The 22,973-nt window shown below is 44.9% G+C and overlaps 1 protein-coding gene across 2 annotated transcripts in view; it reads right to left on the reverse strand.

The window, feature by feature from the left end:
• The window catches only part of crim1 (cysteine rich transmembrane BMP regulator 1 (chordin-like)), a 123,862-nt gene extending 108,214 nt beyond the window's left edge, over positions 1–15,648 (reverse strand). For both annotated transcript variants that reach the window (XM_042332682.1, XM_042332681.1), the window contains exons 1-2: positions 15,308–15,648; positions 9,953–10,126 (exon numbers count right to left, since the gene is read on the reverse strand). In XM_042332682.1, coding sequence (XP_042188616.1) covers positions 9,953–10,126; positions 15,308–15,620 — 487 coding nt within the window. In that variant the 5' untranslated portion in view covers positions 15,621–15,648. The remainder of the gene's footprint in view (positions 1–9,952; positions 10,127–15,307) is intronic.
• Positions 15,649–22,973: the final 7,325 nt, after the last annotated feature.

Consider the following 22,973-nt stretch of genomic DNA (forward strand, 5'->3'; position numbering starts at 1 on the left):
AGCTACAGGATTCCAGAGGACTTAACTCAACTCTCAGCAACATTGGGTTCATCACTTCCTCCCCAGATCACGTCACCAGGCTCATTATTGAAAAAAAATATTCCCGCAAATATAAAGGCAACAGAAATATATGAAACATTATTAAAGAAAAACAGGGTGACACTGATGTTTTTGTGCAAAAAAGGGGAGCCTGTTGCCAGGACTCGTCCTTTAATCAGAATGAATTCAATGCTGCTCAGGCTGATCTGAGCAAATTGCTGCGCCTTGTGTGTTAACATCTGACGTGTCTGACCCAGAAATCTTGCATCCCACCAGCACTACCCTTCACCCCTGTCCCAGATGCAGACTTGGCAATGCTGACAGGCACAACCTGAGTGATGACACAGCTTGTATCCAACGTAGCACTCCAAGGGCAAACAAAAATACACACATACACACACACAAAAGTTGAACGCCTGCATCTGGATGCTATTTGTGCTCTGTACATTTCTGCTGCAATGAAATATAGGAGAATGTACACAATGTCCCAGTGACTGAGCACATTGCAGTCAGAAAGCTGGCAAGAAGAGAATGCAATAATCTCACTCAGCACATACTAAACATGAAGTAATAAGGCACTGCTGTCATTTGGACAGCTGATCCACTGAGTTCATATAAATATTTTATTATTTTAAAATAATCTATGGTCGTGGCAGCACTCTACTTTAGATAAAATAAAATTCCACCTATAGCGCTGACTTCCTTCTTCGTTTTCTTTTTGCTCTTTACAATTTTCTTCCCTCCTCAACTAATGTTTGTTCTGTCTCCTCTCTCCTACCAGTTGCCAGCTTCACCTTTTCCCCAAGTGGACAATCTTCATGCGAGTCTTAGCAATGAGGATTTTTAGGCAATTTACATCCTCAAAGGTACATCAGACCTCCACAATTCGTCAAATGCAGGACACTTGGAGCTTGGTGTAGCTGTATCTGATATTGTATTTAGAGTACAAATCGACTTCAGGCTTCAACTTGAATGAAAAAGACAAGACACAGGATAATGGGTACTTCTCTGGACAATTACATTTTGCGATGCTGCAGAAATCAACAGCTCCAAACGTCCCCAATGGTCATGCTCTGAGCTGTCAATCGTTCCACTGACAGATTCTACTTCTCTGCCCACTCCTGCACTATGAACAGTAGTGCAGTTCAATTCTCCTATTTACTGTGTCAGTTTAGTTCAATCGATAGCTCTCTCATTTCTGGGTGAAGAAGATCATAGGTTCAAACGTCATGTTGGGATGATCACTTATTCTGGGCTGATACTCCATTGCAGTACTGGGTAAGCATGGATCATGGGAGATGACATCTTTTAGATTTGGCATTAAACTGAAACCTGGTCTGTGTATTCAAGCGGACTTTAAAAATCCCATGACACTATTTGAAAATAGATGGGCGCTAACCAACAAGCCTCCAGATAAAATTGGTGGCTAACCTCAGGGCTTGCTACAGCATTTGCCTACAAAAATTAGTCACTACACCTGACAGCAATTATAAAGTGATTTGAGATGTTTCAAAGTGAATATTGTTCACTGCCTCTCTTTTACCAGTGTTATGGAGTCACACTCTCATAAGCGTGCATCAGGAAAATGTTTGTGCATGCACACAACTGTGATCGTCAGTCATTCTCTAGCCACCCAAGTAATGTTCCGACAGCAAAAAAGTACCTAGCCTTTACATCTGCATGACTGGGAAGAAATGTAATAGTGCGATATTATATTACCCTGTAAGCAGAAGCCATTTGCAGGATCAGACTTAACAAATAGGGCAGGAAAACTAGTCTGACATTCTAAGAAGCAGGTCAAATCCATTAACCACACTGGCAGCTCAGCTCACTGGCACAAGCATCAACACTGGTAAAATCTAAATTCTTGAAGCAAAAGCCAAACTGAAAGTTGAACAATTTTAAAATCCTTCTCTTTTGGGTTGCTTTTCTCATCTTAGTCTTCTGTTTAGGTGAGCAACTACTTTAAGCAGTGAGTACAGATAAAAGTACTGAGGAGAAAGCTCGGCGGCTGGGAGGTGGTGGTGGGACTCGACAGTGTGATGGAGCTGAACATACATCGGTGCAAAGACAGTTTCTCAGCAATCGAGCCAATATGTGTGTTAATCTAGTGCTGTTAAACCCAGTAATTTCACAATGATAATAATAATCCTTGCATTTGATATAGCGCCTGATCGCATCTTCGAGACGTCTCAAAGCGCTTCACAGAATATACCATGAAGTGAAGTGACTGTATATTTTACAGGTGAAACGGGCAGTCAATTGCGCACAACAGTGTCCCACTGACAGTCGTGGATTGAGTGTCCAAATTATTTTCATTTATTTTGAAGGAATTATTAACCCCAGAAAAGCGATCTGCCAATCGAATAACAACTGGGTTCCTACTTACTGCTAGGTAAACGGAGGCGTGTGGAGTAAGGAACTTATGTTTCGCCCTGCCCGGGAATCAAACCCAGGTCATTTCACTTCCAAGGTGAGTTCCGAGATGAACAATCAATGTTCATGTTAGTTATGATCCTTTAATCCTTTGGGAAAAAAAATTAAGGAGGGAAGCAATCTTTTCTCTCCCTCTCTCCCACCTATCTCGGCTAAAGGCCATTATTCATGTGTGAGCCTGACTAGGAGTATTAATGGCTGATATTCTGGGTACAAACAACAGGTTATAGCATATCATGAGCTGGGAACAAGGTGCAGGTTACAGTACTGGCAGCAATTGGGAACAAGGGGCAGATTACATTACTGCCAGCAATGTCTTGTCAGAAGTGATTGAATCAGATAGTAGATGCATTCAAGAGAAAACTGGACCTTCACATGAGTGAGAGGGGAATGGAAGGGTAAGAAAGGGAGTAAAAGAATGAGTGAAGACACGTATAGAGTATAAACACCGGCTCGGCCTGGTTGTGCCGAGTGGCCTGTTTCCATGCTGTATGTTCTTTGTAATCTTTGTAACTGGGAACAAGGTGCAGGTTATAGTACTGTCAGCAACTAGGCCAGTGGGAACAAGGAACGGGTTTCATTACCATCAGGAACTGGGCCACAGGGAACAAGGAGCGCCTTCTGGTCACAGCGAGAATTCACAAGGTGTTGTTTCTCCTTCACAACTTCCTTAAAGAACAACAAACTGTTTTACCAGCATCAGCCCCAGAGCAGAGAGCAGCAACATGTTGCTCTTGGCACTCGTTACTCTCCTTTGTCCACACGTAGAAGTCTGCAAATAGCACAGCCAGCTCCACAGCACAAATATTCATTGCTGCAACTCTGCCAAAGATTATAAAGACACAAAAGCAAAGCAGAGGAATGCGAAACATTTCCTCTGTAATGTCCTCTAGCTGAGGAGGTCGAAAGACCAAAAGAGAAATGGCTCCAAATTACCAACTCCTCCTCGAATATTTTTCTGGACTTGCTGAGGCCCACACGGAGACCATTAAAACAACATTTATCTTGTGGATTATATTATATTTAATGCCATCTCTGTGTACTCCATCACATCCGCTACCCAGATCCACAGCTAAGTGTAAGACTTGAGCTCTTTACTGAATATCCACTGAAAAATATTTCTGCCAAACAAATCACACAGCCTTGCCTTGAACCAACTCTATAACAGGAGTAAGCAGTGGTGCTTATTTTTTTTTAATGTTTATTTTTTCAGTGTTCACTTTCATGTAGGATAACCTCACTAAATTTCTGTGGATCATTGAGTGGAGAATAGCTGATTGCTGAGAACATGGTACAATTATTTTGACATCAGCACAAGCCACTCCAGTTAGGTTCTCAATCCACGATTTCATCTGACCCTCTGGTTCATATCACACTCCCTCTTGTGAAACTCTCCGTCTATCTTCTATTCTCTTTTCAACATGCGTAGGACTGTTATATCTGTTTTTGCCTTTCTTCCTGCCGTGAGCTGACACTTCTAACGCCACTGCTTGCAGACGATATCTACTCGACAAGTGTAAACTGGGGAGATAGAAATAAAATCAGGCACTTACATACACAAGAATTTGTTTTAAAAAAATACAGTTGTCAATGGGTTATAATATAATCCTTGCATTTGATATAGCGCTTTTCACGTCTTCTCAACGTCTCAAAGTGCTTCACTGAATAGACTGTAAAGTGAATTGACTGTATATTTTGTGGGCAAAACGGGGCAGCCAATTGCACACAGCAGTGTCCCACAAACAGTCGTGGATTGAGGGACCAAATTATTATTGTTTTTTTTTCCCCTCGAGGGGAATTATCAGGGGTGTGGAATAAGGAAACTTGTCCAAGGTTTCGCCCTGCAGGGAATCGAACCACTGAGCTACAGGACTCCTGATTGTTGGGTAGTGGGGCTGCAGCATGCTCTTTCGGGATTAAATGACACGTATGTATGTATTTATAAAAATATTTTAGCTCTGCTACTTCTGCCAGCTCCCACCAGTTTACCCTAGTTCCACATCTCTCACCACTGTAATAAAGACTAGTTGTTTTCTCTCTTTTTTAGGAACAGAAGGTGGTGGGGAAAATGACTTAACATGAATTAACATTTAGAATTATTCACCAGTTGTAAAAGCCTTGAAAGCTGAAACACACATGAACTGCTTGATTAGGTTTTTTTTTATCTCTTTCTATATAATTAGCTTCTTGCATACAGCGAACACTTGGCTGAAGCCAAACACTGCAGACACCTCCATCAGCCGGCTTCAAGCCAGAGAGTTCAAAGTCCTGCATTGACTGCACCGCCAGCTCTGCCAAGGTAACCATCAACAAACTCCAGTAGCTCAGCATCCCAAGAGTGTTCGTGTGGTTTTGTATTTTCTAAGTACTGAAATTCTGGCCAGGACAAAAGGGAAACAGAATAGAAAAAAAAAAACCAAGTGAACTCCAAACAACCACTAAGAGGTTTCATCTTAAATCAATCCCAGATGGTTTCTCCCCAACTCTTTCTGTTCCATTTATGGACCCACATCCACAACTGCTTCCAGGTCACAGCACCGAGTTATCAGCCTGTTAATAATAGACCTGGTCCTGGCTTACCTCTAATGTAAACAATTGTGGGCGAGCATCCTCATCTGATAAGCGCACAACCAACTTTTTTTAAAATCGTTTTGAAGGATTTATAATAATCCTTACATTTGATATAGCGCTTTTCATGTCGGGAGAACGTCCCAAAGCGCTTCACAGAACACACTGTAAAGTGAATTGACTGTATGTTTGTGGGCGAACGCGGCAGCCAATTGCGCACAGCAATGTCCCACAAACAGTCGTAGATAGAAAATGACCAATTTATTATTGTTTTGGTTTTGGAGGGATTATTATTAGGCTCTGTGTGGAGTAAGGAAACTTGCCCAAGGTTTTGCCCTGCCTGGAATTGAACTCAGGTCTCTCGCTTGCAAAGCGAGTGCTCTAACCACTGAGCTACAGGACTCTACGATTTAATCCATTGAACAGATTAAGAGTTGTTAGGTCATGCAAATAGAATGAGTTGAACTGAGAAATGTATGCCCCCACAAGTAGAGGCTCTTATCATCCAGATACTGATCTATGGGCTCAATGTCCACATGCATGCTCTCCCATCTAATCTGCTTTCATTTAGGATAAGTCACCACTAAAATGGTGTCGGCCTTAATGACTCAAGAAATGAACATCTTAACACCCCATTAGGTAAAATGAACATTAGCCCCATTTGTTTTTCCTTACCTGATATATTCAGTGAATAAGCAGCTAAATCCAATGAAATATTTACATTAAGGGCTTAAGTGATAAACCTGCCAATGGGCTATTTAGTAATACGCGACCATTAACCACAAATGGAGGCATTCAAACCAGAATGCAGCCAGCACCCCACAACCCAGGCCACAGCCCACAGCACCCAGAAACAACACTCAGAAATGCCTGATCACCCATGATAAAATATGTTTATATTAGGTAGGATTGAAGTTTAGATGCTTCCGATTCTTTTCAAATTAGTAATGATGATTGTTAATGAACATTTAAGCATTATTCTACTAAGGCCAATGAAAGGAAACGTGGACATTTTTACAACATTTTCCATTGCACCCTGGGGTTTCACTATTAGTTGTTAGGAGTCATTTCCACATTTAATATGGAATCTCTAATCTCGTAAACACAAACCATGACTAACGCTGTTATTTTTCATGTTCAGGAACTCAAAGAAATGGACATGAAAGTCTTATCCATGTCCAGGCTTCACAAATCCAATACTTAGATTACAGAAAGGTGGGAGGGTGGGTGGCGGAAGAGATGAAAAACAATTGGTGCAGTTATGGTGTCCTGCCACTAGGTTTCAATGGCACCTCCTTTTACTTCAACCTTGTTAAAAACCATGCCTCCTGGGCTTGCCTAAGAAACCACTCCTTACACTTGGCACTAATTATTTGTGAAGTGCTTTGAGACAGGGTTAGCTACTGTAAAAATGCAAGTTCTCTCTCTTTCTCTTTGAAGGATTTTTTTCCTTCTGATGGTCCATAAGTACCAGTGTAGGGATTGTTCAGCTGAGCCCAATCCTGTCCTCACACACGTGCACCTGCTAAGGTGGATACCGATCACTGCCTAGATTTTCCTTGCTCTAACCTAGAGTCACTGATATTGAATTCTGGTTCCCACAACTGCTGTCTTGTTGAGATCAGCTAACTCAATACAGACCCGACATCAGGCCTGGAAACTTACTGCTCAATGGGTACACTTGCTGAGCAATGAGGGGGAGACTGTAAACTGGGGATGGGGGGCAATGCATCTGCATTGAAATGCAGGATAGTTCACATTGCATACAGAAATTTAAGGCATCTTCCAGATATAATTCCTTCAAGTTTAGCTAATCTTTCAGATAACCCAATTACTTGTGTATTTGCACCCAGCGACTGCCATAATAATTATCCAGCCAACTGAAAACGTTATTTTATTCTCCAAGTCCAATCAGCTCTCCTATTTAAATTTACTATCAGCGACATTAATCATAATATCCCTGCCCTATGTTAACCAGCACGCACGCTCGCCCTGCATATCCAAACCATTCGCCAGTGTGGGGAGCCTATGGCATATTTAAAGAATCACATATTAAAAAAGAAAATCATCGGTACAGGTGTTGGATGGTGATAGCAGAGTGAGTGCCGCTCACAGCAGGCATGTGCGTGCTTTCCCACACTTCAAATGTATATCTCTTGGATCGATTAACATTTTATCAGGCCAAGTTTGTTTGGCAAATCCATTCTGCCAAGTAGCGAAAATATAGTCCAACACAAGCTTTCAGTGTATTAGCAGAGAACATTATTTCCAGAGCAGGAGGCTTCCAACTGTTGCAATCTGCAACTAATAGAAAAGCATGAGAGGGAAAAACTGGCTGGCATAGTGGCTTAGTAGCCTCTTCTTTCATCTCACTGACCCAACTTCCAATCCAGCCCTCACTGTTGTGGAATGCAAGCCTACTCTCGCATTGTAAAATAACTCTGAAATGCACCGAATTTGGCCAGTCACATCCCAAATCTGGGTGAATTAACATTCATGTGACAGAGCTGCCTGCAATCTGGTGTCTGCTGACACAAGTTTCACAGGGAAGTTTGTCGTGGGGAATGGGAAGCTGGTGTAGTGGGAGTTCTCTACGGAAGGGATTATGGTGTATACTGTTGAGAGGAGAAAAGTGATTGTTACTCTATATCTAACCTGCGCTACGCTTCTCGATCTGAAAGTCTTCAATCCAGACACTGGGTGGAAAATGTTCCCTTCCTTTGCACTGCATTCCTCACTTTGATTACCAAACAATTCAAAAAATTACATTCATCCTATGTATGTGGTATCTGTGTGGTGGTGTGGGGGGAGTGGGTTGAGGGAAGAGGAAAAGACTGGGAATAAGTTGTTTTTTTTAATCATAATTTTCACCATTTTCCAGAGATTTGCCAGACGCCCCTCCTTTCCCTCCCCGCTGTTTTGCAAAGTGAGAAAATGCAACTGTTTTGAGTGTTGCCTTATCAACAGTGAAACGAGACTGTGCTATGCAGCTATCTGATGGCACCTGCAGATAGTCATGAACACAAACCCAAACAAAGTTTCCAAGTGTTTGTTTCCAGCAGATTGAGACCAAAACAGTGACATGCCTTAAATGCAATTATAAGGATATTTGATGCGTACATCTGCTTTAATATCTTCCTCAGACAACATCACTACTAGTTCACACCCATGTAATCAACAAGGATTTCCTGACTGTTTTTTGTTAAGAGGGAAAATAAAATACATTTATGCACATACATCTGTAAACACTGAAGTGTCACAAACTAATCATTGTTGGCATAGTAGTCTTTTTCATCAATTAAATAGCAATTCCACCCAAAAAAAGGAAGTACAGTAACAGTTTCAGAATGAAACAACCCAGAACAAAAATAAACAAAACAAACCATAATAAACAAAAGGTAATAACAACAAAGCTGCTCTTTCTGCGGGAATTTTTCCCATTACTGCCAATCTGAAAGGCCGTGTAGATTGGGCCTTCTTAACATACAGCAACCCAGAGGGTTTTTTTTATCACGGGAGGGGAGGTTATTGTGGCTCGTCGTGTCTGTGCAAAGCAGCAACAGCGCCAAAAAGACCATTAGCCCAACTAGTCTATGCTGCTGTTCATGAGCTTTCATCTATCCTTATATACCCTCTCCAGCCTCCCACCACACCACTCTATTCCCTTCTTTTTCATGTAATTCTTATTAATCTCATTCTGTGTAACGTTTTTAGAAAAGGTGCTATATAAATATAAGTTGTTCTACCCAAGCAAACAATGCCACTGGTTGGCAGCCTCCATGCATACAGCACTTTTGGTGTGCAGAGTCCTGCAAACCAAACTTTTACTAACCACCAATACAATATTTGCTAACTGTTCCAAAAGTTTAGGATCCCCTTCATTAGGCAAGTTGGGAAATATTAGCAATAAGCTTTTGTTACTGCTGTGCCTTATCTTAGAGAAGGTTTCAAATCTCTAAAATGATCCTTGCTACTTGGGATGGGGTCTTGCATCAACCCAATGAAAACACCAGCATGACAAATATTTAATTAAACATTATCTGAAACATACATGATCAAGGCTGTAGTGCTCACCCTGAACAAGCTGTGGAAACTGTGGTTGGCAGTGGGATCCCTGTTTCCTAAGGCAGATGCATTTCAGTGGCAAAGACTCATAGTTACCCTGACACAGACGAAACGCGTTGAAAACTGTTGGGTTAAGACTGCTATTTTCAACAATTTTTAAACTTTTCTTTAGACACAGCAAAAGGATAAAAAAAAACTTCAGAGAGGTGTAAAGTAAATAATTATTTACTCCCCCCTCAAAAAAATGGAAGCTTTCCAACATTTTGGATAAAACACAGGTCTATTCTGAAGTTGACACTGCCATTACTTGGGAGACAATAGATTATGCTTGGATAAAGTGGTGCATCTGATGCACGCAATGCAAATAAAAAAATGACTTCAATGAAAGCTACTTTTTAAAAAAATATATAGAAATGTCAGTCAGATGGCAAATTTACATAAAACAACTTCAAAGCAACAAGATCTTTGTGACAGAACAAAAGCTGTCAAGTGAAAGAGACAAAAGTCTTCAGCTATGAGCTTCTAAACAGAGAGCATAGTTGGATAGATTGAAGGGAGACATCCATCTTTACAGCTCTCTGCAAGATCATCTCACCAATTCTTTACGAGCTACATCCATTAATCTGACAAAGGAATCTGATGAAAGGTTATCATTGAGACATTAACTTATCTTTCTTTTTCAGATCCTGAATGACCTGCTATGGATTCCCAGCATTTCTGTTTATATGTCATATTAATCAACTGTCTCCTCTGTGTGGCTAATACTTGGTGTGATATAAGACAACAGATAAAGCATATCCAATCTAAATTCAAAGAATAATATTGATGCATCGCATTTACTTACCTTCAATTCTCTTTAACGCTGACAGACAGGTTTCCCGACTGGGAAATACAAATGGGTTATTACAGGTCCGAATCGAATCACATTCACATTTCCCATTGATTATGTTGCATCCTGTTATGAGGTTTTCATTGCAGGGCTCAAGTCCAAGAAGTTGGTCGTCCTCCCAGTTCTCATCTGAAAGAAACATATTCTCAGTGCATGTCTATGATCCAGACTCACTCCTCTCTCGCTCTCTCCCTCCTTCAATTTGTATGTTGTTGTAAACAATGTTTAAGCATTAAACAAATCTTGGCGCCAGTTTAATCACCAATTTACAACCCTGCTCCTAAATTCACTTATGGATGTCGCTTCCTCTCTCGAGTCATGATTATTAATGACATTCCAAAGTTTGACTTTAATTTACTTTTTGCCCAAGCGCCAAGTTCAGGGAACATCGTTGACCCTTGAATGAGAATGTCAGAGGAGCAATTAGCGGAGGAGGGAAGAGTGGAGGGAAGCACTTTGAAGTACTTATCCCACAGACCCAGGTTGCAAACATGACATTCCTTTGAAAAATGATCATCATCCAAAGGCTTTTCCAACCTGTGCCGAGGCCTGGAGTCAAATCATTTCAGTGGTGAAGAAGTGACGCTGGATAACGTTGTTTGACTTCAGGAGCAGGAAGGCACGTGGAACATGTCTGCGAGCGGACACTGAGTTTATACTGTTATTGCGCACTCACACCAGTCAGGTTCTGTCATTTTATTTTTGAACAGGTGTGTTTGCCCACAAAACACACTTTAAAGTACAAAACAAACTTTACAGTATTTCCTCTGAAATGCTCTGGGTCAACCTTCCGAAGCGAAAGGCGCTACACCAAACTATAAGGATTTTGCCAAATATTGTTGAGTTAACAAAGAGCATGGCAAAGAGCATGATTATTTTCCTTCCTTCAGCCAGCTCACATATCTTACAGTTGCTCTGTGATCTGCGTAAATAGCACCTAATAGAATACAAAGCTCTTTGGTTTGGATTAGAAAAAAACACTGCTACAATTTTTTTTTAAATTGTGGATTTTTTGGAGAAGGGCTGGATTATTGAAAGAATACTTTGTGGCAACTTTCATTCACAGTAACTTTTTTTTTCTGATTTCTTCCTTCCTCTCATGAAGAGGCTGATTCTTATTGCGAATGGGTTCATGGGTGCTGGCAGCCCTCCAGGACCGTGCCCCTGAATAAGTCTAACCAAGAGTGGCAATGGCCAACATGACCACAGGGCAAATGTTAGCCTCAACTAATATTCACACTTTCCAGCAGAGGTCAATGGATAGCGTCCAGGGACCCGCAATTCCACCCGGGTTTAGCCGCATTTTAAGCTTAAAATTACCGAACTACAGAAAAGCGGTACCCAAATTAAAACTGAATTGATGAATTTGCTGAAATTCCGCCCAATCGGAAATTTTAAGATTAGTTTCAAGGCTGAAAACAAGTTGAATTTCAAAACATTGGAATGTGAACCTTGGGCTGTTTTTCCCCCTAAACCAAGGAACACATATGTTGGCCAGTGAGGGCAGTTGACCCATCACAGAGCAAATCAGAATCGCTGTCCAATCTGCAAGTCCACTCAAAACAACTCTGAAATGATTATATTCAAACTACCAGTGTTTTAATTGTTTATCAAACATCTGGTACACAATGGAGATCTGTGAGATATGAACTAGATCCCACTACTGCCGCCAACCACAAGTCTCCAGAACATAAATGATATGGCATTGCTCCTTATTCTTTATGTGTTATTATTAGACGTGCAAAAAATAAAGTTGATCACCCTGGAATTTTTCTGAAATTTTGAACTGCATTGCATTAATTTTTCTGCTGAAATTAAACACATTACAATATAGAACAAAACAAAATGCTTTTTAAATGTCAGGAAGTGTGAACTATTTGGCCTGAGCTCTGCTGTATTTCTTACTTTCGCATCTTAGGCGCTTAATTCTTCTTGTTCAGCATCAGTGTACTCTAGGATTGGAAAGGAGCCTGGAAATGAGCCTGGAAAGTTCCTATTGGTGCTGGACAGGAAATCCTTAGGATCTGGGAAACTCTAAACCTCTGGATAGTGCAGGGAAAATAAAGTGACATTCCTGCTGTCTGGCATTTTCGAAGAACTCCTTGCCCCAAAGCCAAATGTGGTTTTACCTTTTGCAAAACACACACTTAAACCTCACATGAAACAGTGCATTCAACAGCAACCTGCCCCACACCTTCCACTAAGGTTAGATGAATGCACCAGTCGTCAAGACAAGCAAAGTCAGTAAAAATGGATAGATCTGAATTCCTGTAGGAAGAGCAATCCGAGATTCAGCTTTTGTTTTCTTTGATCCATCGTGAGAATGTGTTTCCAAGACTCGCTGCTGCCGCCTATCTTTCAAAGGTGAAACGCACAACATCCCGTGTTTGCAAGTTTCCGCACATGGAATTAATACTTAAGAGTTGGGGAAGGGGGGGGGGGAAGATTTGGAAGGACATTATGGAGAGACGTTGAAAGTATTCGCATGTTTTTTTAAATATAAATACGAGCGTCCTCTCAAGAACACCATGCTATGTTCTGAATACACAGCCACAGTTGAAGTCAGATCCGTGCGGATGGTATATGTAAACCCTCTCTGTATGAAGGCTAAGGTGTTAATAATAAGAGCGTTAAAAAAAAAAGCACTAGCCAGCATGATTCTGCACGGCGTTGACTTCATGATGATTTTGCTTCTCCCCCCCCTCCTCGTTTTGATTGCAATAGGTTAAAAAAATACACACAAATCTTGCAGCTGAAGCACCACCACCTCTTATCTACAAACCAAAAACCCCAGTCCTGGTGCAAAACACTAAATATTGGATAAATGGACGCTGGCTTTTGTGCCAGTTACGCCGTAGTGTGTGATCCGGCAGTGTAGGAATTCGCTGTGGGCTTGGTGACAATTGCCTTGTGCAAGGAAAGAGTGACAATTGTCTCATATTACATTCATTTATTAATTGAACAAACCCCAGGACGTGTCGGGTACAGGGGTGCACACACACACCTGTGTAAAGCAGCGTGGAGCAGCTGTGACTCAATGTTGAGGTGGATCTGAGTGAGTGCTGTGCAAAGCCCTGCAGAAATTGCTGAACGAAAGTTAGACCCTCAATCAAAAAGTCACTGCTGTCTGGAGACCGTCCTGCACACCCTCGCCCTGCGGTGCCGTTCAGTCCCCGGTTGGAAAAGAGAGCGAGAAAAGTGACGGGGTCCGGCATTGGAACAGCCGAGAGGAGAAGCCAACCAGCAGCGACTCGGCTTCTTCCTTGAGGCAAACGCTTTGCAAACCGTGGCGCTGATACACACACACACACACAGGCAGACATAGCGAGCATTCCTGTCAAAAACCAGCAACCCACAGCGAAAGCCAGGGCTGGCACCAGACACACAAACAGCACCAAATATGTTAGCAACACCCAGCAGAACAGTCCCTGGACACGGACCGACTCTCCAGCATCAGCAGAGGAGGTGATGGGGGGGTGTTGTGGGGTACAGGTCATCTCTGTCCATCACCTCAATCGTAGAAAGAGCCACGAAATAGTAAATAATACATTACATATACCGACTATCGAGCTCACAGGGACACCAATCGAAACGCCTCAACCAACCCACAGAGGTGTCTGTTTCTGTATTGAACTGTAACCCGATCATAATGGAGCTTCAGGTGGGAATTGCTCTATTGTCGAGGGGGGACCGAGTAACTCAGGGCTGGAGGGTTTGCACGGGTTACATTGGGTTTTCTTTGGGAGGAGAGGAACATACACAAATACAAGCCCACCATCAGCTAAACACACGGTGGTTCCCCCCTCCAACACACCACTCCCCCCCCCCTTTAAAACGTCTCCTCGCACAAACTGGAGCTAACTTTCCTCTGCGTGAGGGGGGGGGGGTGGAGGCTGGTGGTGGGGAGGGGGAGGCTGGGAAAGGCTGGTGGTGGGGAGGCTGGTGTTGGAGAGGGGGGAAAGGCTGGTGTTGGGGAGGGGGGGGGAGAGGCTAGTGTTGGGGAGGGAGACTGGTGGTGGTGGGGAGGGGGTAAGGCTGGTGTTGGGGAGGGGGAGAGGCTGATGTTGGGGAGGGGGGAGAGGCTGGTGTTGGGGAGGGAGACTGGTGGTGGTGGGGAGGGGGTAAGGCTGGTGTTGGGGGGGGGGGAGAGGCTGGTGTTGGGGGGGGAGAGGCTGGTGTTGGGGAGGGGGGGAGAGGCTGGTGTTGGAGGGGGGGAGAGGCTGGTGTTGGAGGGGGGGAGAGGCTGGTGTTGGAGGGGGGAGAGGCTGGTGTTGGAGAGGGGGGGAGAGGCTGGTGTTGGAGAGGGGGGGGAGAGGCTGGTGTTGGGAGGGGGGGGGAGAGGCTGGTGTTGGGGGGGTCTGGTGTTGGGGGGGGGGAGAGGCTGGTGTTGGGAGAGGCTGGTGTTGGGAGGGGGGGGGAGAGGCTGGTGTTGGGGGGGTCTGGTGTTGGGGGGGGGGGAGAGGCTGGTGTTGGGAGAGGCTGGTGTTGGGTGGGGGGGAGAGGCTGGTGTTGGGGGGTCTGGTGTTGGGGGGGGAGAGGCTGGTGTTGGGGGGGTCTGGTGTTGGGGGGGGGAGAGGCTGGTGTTGGGGGGGTCTGGTGTTGGGGGGGGAGAGGCTGGTGTTGGGGAGGGGGGAGAGGCTGGTGTTGGGGGGGGGGAGAGGCTGGTGTTGGGGGGGGCTGGTGTTGGGGGGGGGAGAGGCTGGTGTTGGGGGGGAGGCTGGTGTTGGGGGGGGGGGGGGGGGAGAGGCTGGTGTTGGGGAGAGGCTGGTGTTGGGGAGAGGCTGGTGTTGGGGGGGGGGGAGGCTGGTGTTGGGGGGAGGCTGGTGTTGGGGGGGTCTGGTGTTGGGGGGGGAGAGGCTGGTGTTGGGGGGGAGGCTGGTGTTGGGGGGTCTGGTGTTGGGGGGGGAGAGGCTGGTGTTGGGGGGGGGGAGAGGCTGGTGTTGGGGGGGGTCTGGTGTTGGGGGGGTCTGGTGTTGGGGGGGGGGAGAGGCTGGTGTTGGGGGGTCTGGTGTTGGGGGGGGGTCTGGTGTTGGGGGGGGGAGAGGCTGGTGTTGGGGGGGGGGGTCTGGTGTTGGGGGGGTCTGGTGTTGGGGGGGTCTGGTGTTGGGGGGGGGGAGAGGCTGGTGTTGGGGGGTCTGGTGTTGGGGGGGGTCTGGTGTTGGGGGGGGGAGAGGCTGGTGTGGTGTGTGTGTGAGGGGTAAAGTTACCGTGTGCGTGCAAACCGCGCCACAGCCACGTCGAGCGCGGCGGCGGCGGCAGCGGCGCTGCCTCCCCCTCCCCTCCCTCCCCTCGCTCCCCTCCCTCGCTCACCTTCGCAGATGCCCACTTCGTATCCCGTGATGGAATCGCCATTGAAGGGAGGTCGGATCACACACCGGAGGCCGCGGTCGCAAGTGCCGTACAGCCCGTACACGCCGCCGCAGGTCTCGTTCCGCTGCTTGGCGCAGGTCGAGCAGCAGCCGCAGAAGCCCATGGCGATGCTGGCGGGACAGTTCTTGGGCTCCTCGCATTTGGATTCATCGCACGGCAGACACACCAGAGCCCGACCACTTTGTGCCAATAAATTAATAAAGTGCAAGACTGTGAAGAACTTTACAGCCAACGACATCCCGCGAGGAGCCATTTTTTTTTCTCCTCTCTCTCTCTCTCTCGTCCGTCTCTCGTCTCTCTCTCTCCTCTTCTCTTCTCTCTTCTTCTCCCTCTCTCGGGGAGTCCCAAACGCCACCACACACACACACACAGAGAGACACACACACACACACACAAAAAAAGGACAAGTGGGGTTGTTTTTTTTTAAAAAAAGAAAGTGGCGGCGTGTGTGTGGGTGTGGGGGTGGTGGGGGGGGAAAAAAAAAGCAAAGAGAAAAAACTTTTTTTTTTCTTTTTCTCTCCCTCTCCCCCTCCTCCCTCCCGCTCTCCTCAAACAAAATTATTATTTTTTTTCTTTCTGTTTGGGAAACCGACCAAACTAAACACAGGGAGAGAGAGAGAGAGGGAGGGAGGGAGGGAGAGAGAGAGAAACAAACGGTGGTGGAGGGGGGGCGGCGGGAGAGAAAAAAATTAACACCGAGCGGCGAAAGTTTCACGAACTCTTCTCGTGATGCCGAGATAGGACACCGCGGACTCCTCTCTCCGCACTGCCAAACGCTGCCAGTGAAGTGCCTCCCAACACAACACCGCACAGCACCGCACAGCACCTCTCTCTCTCTCTCTCTCCCCGCACGGCTCGGCTCAGCTCAGCACCGCACCGCACCGCAGGCAACAACAACCATCCAAAAGTTTCCCCTCTCTTTGCTTTTGTCGACTTCCAACAAAGTTGAATTCCGGTCTCGAAGATGTTGTTTTCCTTCTCCCCTTCTCTTTCTTTCTCTCTCTCTCTCTCTGTGTCTTTCTCTCCCACAATCCGATCTTCCTCTCTCTCTCTCACTGTGTATATATATATATATCTTATATACACACACACACAGTATATCCTTTTCCCCTCCAAAAAAAAATCCACAAAAAGCAAACTGCGAAACCGAGTTTCTTCCACCAATTTGGGTTGTTTTTCTCTGTCTCTCTCTCTCTCTCTCTGTGTCCCTCCCGCACACCAAGAATGATTTTTTTTTAAAAAAAATCCGATTTTTCTGCTGCTTCGCCAAACGATTCGCTGAGAAAGCGAGAGAGCACACCACAAAAAATCAAAGAAAAAAAATTGGTATAAATTTTATGTATAGATATATCGATATGTGAACAAAACAAGAAGAAACGAGTTGAATTTCCTGGAGGTTGAGTTGAGTTGGTCTGTGTGTCTCTGTCTGTCTGTGTCTGTCTGTCACGCAGCTCTGTGCTGTCTGTGGTTTATCGCACACCTCTCGCACTGACTGACTGACTGGGACTGAGAGAGATAGTGAGAGGCAGCGACAACCACACCAGCACCGCCGGCGCAACCTCCCTCCCTCCCTCCACCCCCGTGCGTGCGCGCGCGCGCGCGCGCGACCGCTCGCCCACGCACGCACGCCGCGCACGGACGGGCGCGCCCTCACGAACAGCACGTACGCCGACTGCTGCTGTGTACGTACGCGCGGGCGGTCAGGTAGTCGATCTCCCGCCTCCATCGTGACGTAGCGGCCGCAAGGCCCCGCCCCGTTGTGACGAGCGGCCGGCGGGGGCCCCGCCCCTGACCGCTCCTGCCCACCCCCCCCCGTTGTGACGAGGGCCCCCGCGGAGCGCCCGCTTCCTCCGCTCCCAATATGGCATATACTCGGGGCTCCGAGTGCCGCGAGCGGCGGCGGCGGCGCGCATTCCTCGCATTGTTGTGAGCGTTCCGAGAGCTGTGGGTCACTGCACTCCTCACAGCTCAGCGGCAACAGAGTGCCCCCTCCCCTCTGTGTGTGTCTCTGTCTCCCCCTCTGTGTGTGTCTCTGTCTCCCCCTCTGTGTGTGTGTGTGTGTGTGTGTGTGTGTCTGTCTCTCTCTCTCTCTGTGTGTGTGTGTGTGTCTGTCTCTCTCTCTCTGTGTGTGTCTCCCTCTCTCTGTGTCTCTCTCTGTGTGTGTCTCCCTCTCTCTGTGTGTCTCTGTCTATCTCTGTGTCTCCCTCTCTCCGTGTGTCTCCCTCTCTCCGTGTGTTTCCCTCTCTCCGTGTGTCTCCCTCTCTCTGTGTGTCTCCCTCTCTCTGTGTGTCTCCCTCTCTCTGTGTCTCTGTCTATCTCTGTGTCTCCCTCTCTGTGTGTCTCCCTCTCTCCGTGTGTTTCCCTCTCTCCGTGTGTCTCCCTCTCTCCGTGTGTCTCCCTCTCTCTCTCTGTGTCTCCCTCTCTCTCTCTCTCTCTCTCTGTGTCTTCCCCTCTCTCTCTCTCTCTCTCTGTGTGTCTCTCCCTCTCTCTGTGTGTCTTCCCCCTGTCTCCCTCTGCCTCTCCCCCTCTCTGTGTGTTGTCTCCGTCCCTAACTTGGGGGAACCTGGCAGCGGGCGGGTCGCGATGGTTGCAGTGTCAGGTATACTTGCACAGGCAAGTACCACCACGAAAAGAAGAGAACAACTGAATCCACGCTTGCACATCAGATGGGGTGGGGGGGGGGGGACATGTTTGAAAAAATGCAATAAATGGATGAAAAAAGTATTTCCCCGATGATCGTTTAAAAATAAATATATTGCATATAGTAATTCTTTTGATCTAACGCCTTATCACGTCTTTGAGACGTTGCAGAGCCTTTCACAGAATATACTTCGAGGGTGAATATACATATTTAGTGTAAAATAGTGTAAAACAACCATATTCCTGAGAATCATTTGAGTCGGTTGGTATATGAGGTACATATATGGTATATGAGGTATCTATGGTATATGAGGTATATATCTGTAAATATACTTTTACTAAGAACTATAGATTTTCTAAGATTGGATTTCTTTTACTTTTCAAAACAAAATCAAGTTTCTGTTTCTCCTTTAGAGGGAGAACAGTCATCTCCTAAAGCACAGCAAACTGAAATAAAGGATTAGGTTTAAGATAGAGTGGGTCTAAATGCCAATGCAGAGGTTAAAAATTTCCGAGGAAGCTTGCAATCCTCAAAAAAAAATGCTCTTTCTCGAACCTTCTTTTAAAAAAAAATCACAAATAGTTTCAGTCACTCACTGCGTGGGCAAATGAGGTAAAAGTAAGGAATTTTCCGTACAACATTCCATTGGTGTTACTCAAACAGTTTTCCACACGGGGGTTGAGTTCATCCTGAATTTAGCTAGTGCATGACAGAAACAAGACGAACACTCCCAACAATTTTCCCACGCTTGGGAGAAGTTACTAGTGTAAATTGTGAACAGCAATGGTAATCCATTATAGCTTTTTCTTTGTCAATTGAGTGGGTATTGTGACAGCATCTGCTATAGAGTTTGTCTTGTCGATGAGGAGAGAGAGGGGGCAGTGGCATCTTACCGTCTAAGCTCCCACACTGCCTGCATTGTGTGGAGCTCTAACCTACTGTTCTCATGACACTGACTTCCATCTTTTACTTGCTACCAACAATCTATCTCTGGTATTTTTGGATGCATGGAATTCTCAGCTTGGTTTGGATACTCTTAAGCATGGTGACCGAATGGTTTCCGCATGTGTCAGGCACCCGGCTGACAAAAAAAAAAGTTGCTACCAACACTGGGAGTTGGGAAGGGTGAACGCATTCCTTACAATCAGTAACAACATTAGCCAGTTCCAGGTCAAATGTATCACAGATGAGGTATAAAGTGCCTCCCTGCTACGCCCAAGTAAACAGCAGCCTCAAAAGAACCCATCCGGCCATATATTTTCAGCTTCCCCACCTCCAGACTTATAATGAAATATCCAGGTTATAGGTTTGTGCTTATTCTCAAAACCTTCTTAAATTTAAAGCTTTTCAACCATGCCTTTGGTCAACATTCCTTCAACAGTATCTCCCTTTCCCCTGCTCCTTAACATAGCTATCAAATGCTTTGAGTGCTCATTCTCTGTTAAAGGCACTATACAAGTTCAAGCTATAAGTTGTATCCAGAGGTTGGTCTTAGATAAGTGGTCTTGGCAAAGAGATATACTTGGCCTGAAGCAACCTCTGTGTCCATTCTGTTGAGTAAAATCAGTGTAGGTCAGAAATCTCACTACCTCCAGCCACATTCCCCTTTTAATTACAAATCCACCTCACTGCTTAGTCTTGGACTTCATAAATGAGCTGAAGGAAACCCCTCTGCTGCATACCCAGGAGCTTGAAACCATGAGGGAGAACTATTTTATCACCACAACTTATAAGACACAAGTTTAAACTGCATTGGGACCTTCTTGTCCTTGAAAACAGATGAGAAAGCCAATAGTGCCTTTTTGCTTCTTCTTAGGGTGGTCTCAAAGGACAACATTCAAGCAAATGTTGGTATCCAACACAACTCCGAGATATTTCTACAACGCAATAATTGGGACTGATGTTCCTTGTATACATACCGTCAAGCTATACCTTCAAGGCTGGAATACACATCTTGGATAGAATTCACTTGACACCGTCAAGAACCCTGGAGAGCCATAACACTGCACTTAAGGGAGGGAGAGGGGCACTGAATCGTCAACATGATGAGTGTAATGCACAAGATCCCCAAGTGAGTCCACCCACAGCATAACATTAACAGCAACCAAAATGTCACTGTTCTATCACAAATGCCTGGAACAGAAATGCCAAGTTTATCTCTCTTGATTCCATCCGATACATCATTGCTGAAAACATTGAACAAGTGGACAACTTCACCTTACCCCTTACAAGGTGCATCAGTGAGTTTCATCAACCCTTGAACAGATCTTGGAGCTCTAATATTATTCCTGGATAAAGTTCAAGGCCTTGTGCATCTGGTATCTTCATGAGGATTTAATGAAGCACTAAGTCTAACAATATTCTCCTATCTCATATACAGCCACAGCTTGACCCACACACTCCTCATGAAAACAGAATCCAGCTTGTTCCTTCCTGATTACATCTCCAGTGCATCCAATATTTATGCCATGACTACACAAAGCACCACTTTATAAACCACTGAAATTAGTGAGATTTCGCTATAGTTCTCAGTCACACAAGGGTGACCTTTCCTAGGGATAGATATAATTTCCCTCTGACCCACTGGGTGTGAGTATGCCTCAGATAGAATGCTTTCAATCAGCCTTAGACAGGCTGCTCCTCGATGAGTTGATGTTTTCTGGCATTGATGTGTAAGACCCTCGCCATTCTGAACGCCCTTCCTCGGAGCAGCAATTAGGAATCGTCAATAATATCATCTGCACCTGCTGCCTTACCATTAGCAGGCAACACAGTGCAGAGTCCACTTCTCTCCCCTGAGGACTGGAATAATTAAGGCCTCCAATCTGTTCAACATTTCCCGCCAGCTCTTCCAATCTCCATGCAGATGGATCTCAACTATGGTTTGTTGGACAGAGGCCAATTTGGCATAATGTTCCCTCCAGACCTCAAGGACACCCTCATGCGTCTGTCTGTTGTCCAACACTGGCACAAGACAAAGGGACACCACTAAGCATGACCACCAATTGACCAACCATTGGAAAAAAAATTGGAATTGTTTTTGTGTAGTTGTGATCCCTTTCAAAGTGATGCAGGCACTGGTCTCCTTTCATTCACCTAATAATCCACTTAGCTTCTTGACATACTTGGTCATAAGCTGCAACAAGTATGGTAACATCACTGGATGTTAGTGTTTATTTTGTCTTCTCTTAGCACAGAGGACAATATGTTTTTTACTGTTCCTAATATTCTCCCCTTCATTCCTGGTGCTGCTGACTCATGCTGAGGTACACTTCAATGGATACAGGTTGATCTCTGACCCCTCGATCGTATGACTGTTCTTCATGTACCAGGAGTGATTGGTGGCAGGTTATTCGACCGAAGAGGCCATCAAAGTTAAGTTTGATCCTATTCTTGCCCAATGTCCGCATACTCACATTTTCCAGCAGGGGTCAATTAAGGAGTGAGAATCTTAGTTGATTTTTCGCTTTACAGGCATGGAGCAGGGAGACAAATTATAATGCCCTTATTGCAGCCCCTGGCTCAGATCAGCTATCTCAACTTTGACTGAGAACTGAACAAGACTGTATAACTTCTGTGTGTCAGCCGGGCTTATATGGTCAGCGTGTCCTTACAATCAGTAGATTGTGGGTTAAATCAGTAGTTTGTGGGTTAAACCTGTACTAGGACTTAAAGTATCTGGGCTGTCACTCCATTTCAGTCCTGTTGTGCTCTATTATCAGAAGCACTACCTTTTAGATGAGACATTAAGCCAAGGTACCGCCTGCCTTTCAGGTGGATTGTTATTCTTATTAATAAAGATCCCGTAGCAGTATTCCAAAAAGAGAGTCTCCTAGAGTCCTGGCCAACAATCCTGAAGATAATAAAATTGGCAATTCACTCCATGGCGGTTTGTAGAAATGTTACTGTGAGCAAATTGGCTGCTGTGGTTGCAATCAAATACAATAACTGCACTTTATGGAAAAGTCTTTGAGATATTTTGATGCGATAAGGCGCTATATCAAATGCAAGTATCTGAAGCAGTCTACATAATGTCTTTCCCAGCCAAACCATCAGAGGAACCCAAATACAGCCTCCTGTTTTAACATGCCATTCAGAAATCAATAAGGGATTTTCAGTTTCAATTTTCATTGCATTTATATTGACATTGTCAGTTTAGATGGATGGATTCACATTTTACAAATATACTGTATAACTGGATGTTTTTATGCTAGTTACATTTCATTTAATGTCTCCAAAATTGACTTTTCATCCCCGCATAGATTTAATTTTTTACTGATGACAGGATCACCAAAGCAGCCGTGATTAATAACCATCCACCAGGAATAATTTAGCTCCTTCATATTGTCAGGCTGAGTATCTCCTCCCAGCCAATTTCCTCCATTACATCATTGGCACTCACTGTCTAAACACAAATATTTAAAAAATGTATGGAATAGATTGGATAAAAAAAGACATCAGATAACCGTAATTCTTTACATCTGTTTGATTTTTAAAAGGGTTACTGATGCCGAGACTCTCTCTTTAATAATGCCAAAACCATATAAAAGAGCCCTGGAGAGAACAGCAAAATACATATCCTGACAATGGTTGAAGGATTTACACTGATATGTGCAGCAGCTGCTGCCAAGGATAGAAGACAGAGAAGGAGGTCATATCCTTTGGTGTTTATCAAAATGATGTCGTTTTCTGGATCTTAGTGAGAGACCAGTTAGATCCAGATTCTGACTATCTAAACAAATGTTACTTGATCTGTGTTCAGACTTACTAGAGAATGGAGGTCATCTAATGCACTTGAAGCAGATGTCTGCCTTACCCAGTGATCTGTTAGGACAGTTACTGTTTCACTGTGGGATTCCCTCTAATTTACAGTATACCCCGGTTGTCGTTTTTAACTTCAAATCTATCCACATCTTCTAGCAATTTCATCAAAATACTTCCTTCTTTTTGTAACTGGAGAGTTCT

This window comes from Callorhinchus milii, unplaced genomic scaffold, assembly GCF_018977255.1.
Source record: "Callorhinchus milii isolate IMCB2004 unplaced genomic scaffold, IMCB_Cmil_1.0 Scaffold3, whole genome shotgun sequence".
Classification (NCBI taxonomy): Eukaryota; Metazoa; Chordata; class Chondrichthyes; order Chimaeriformes; family Callorhinchidae; genus Callorhinchus; species Callorhinchus milii.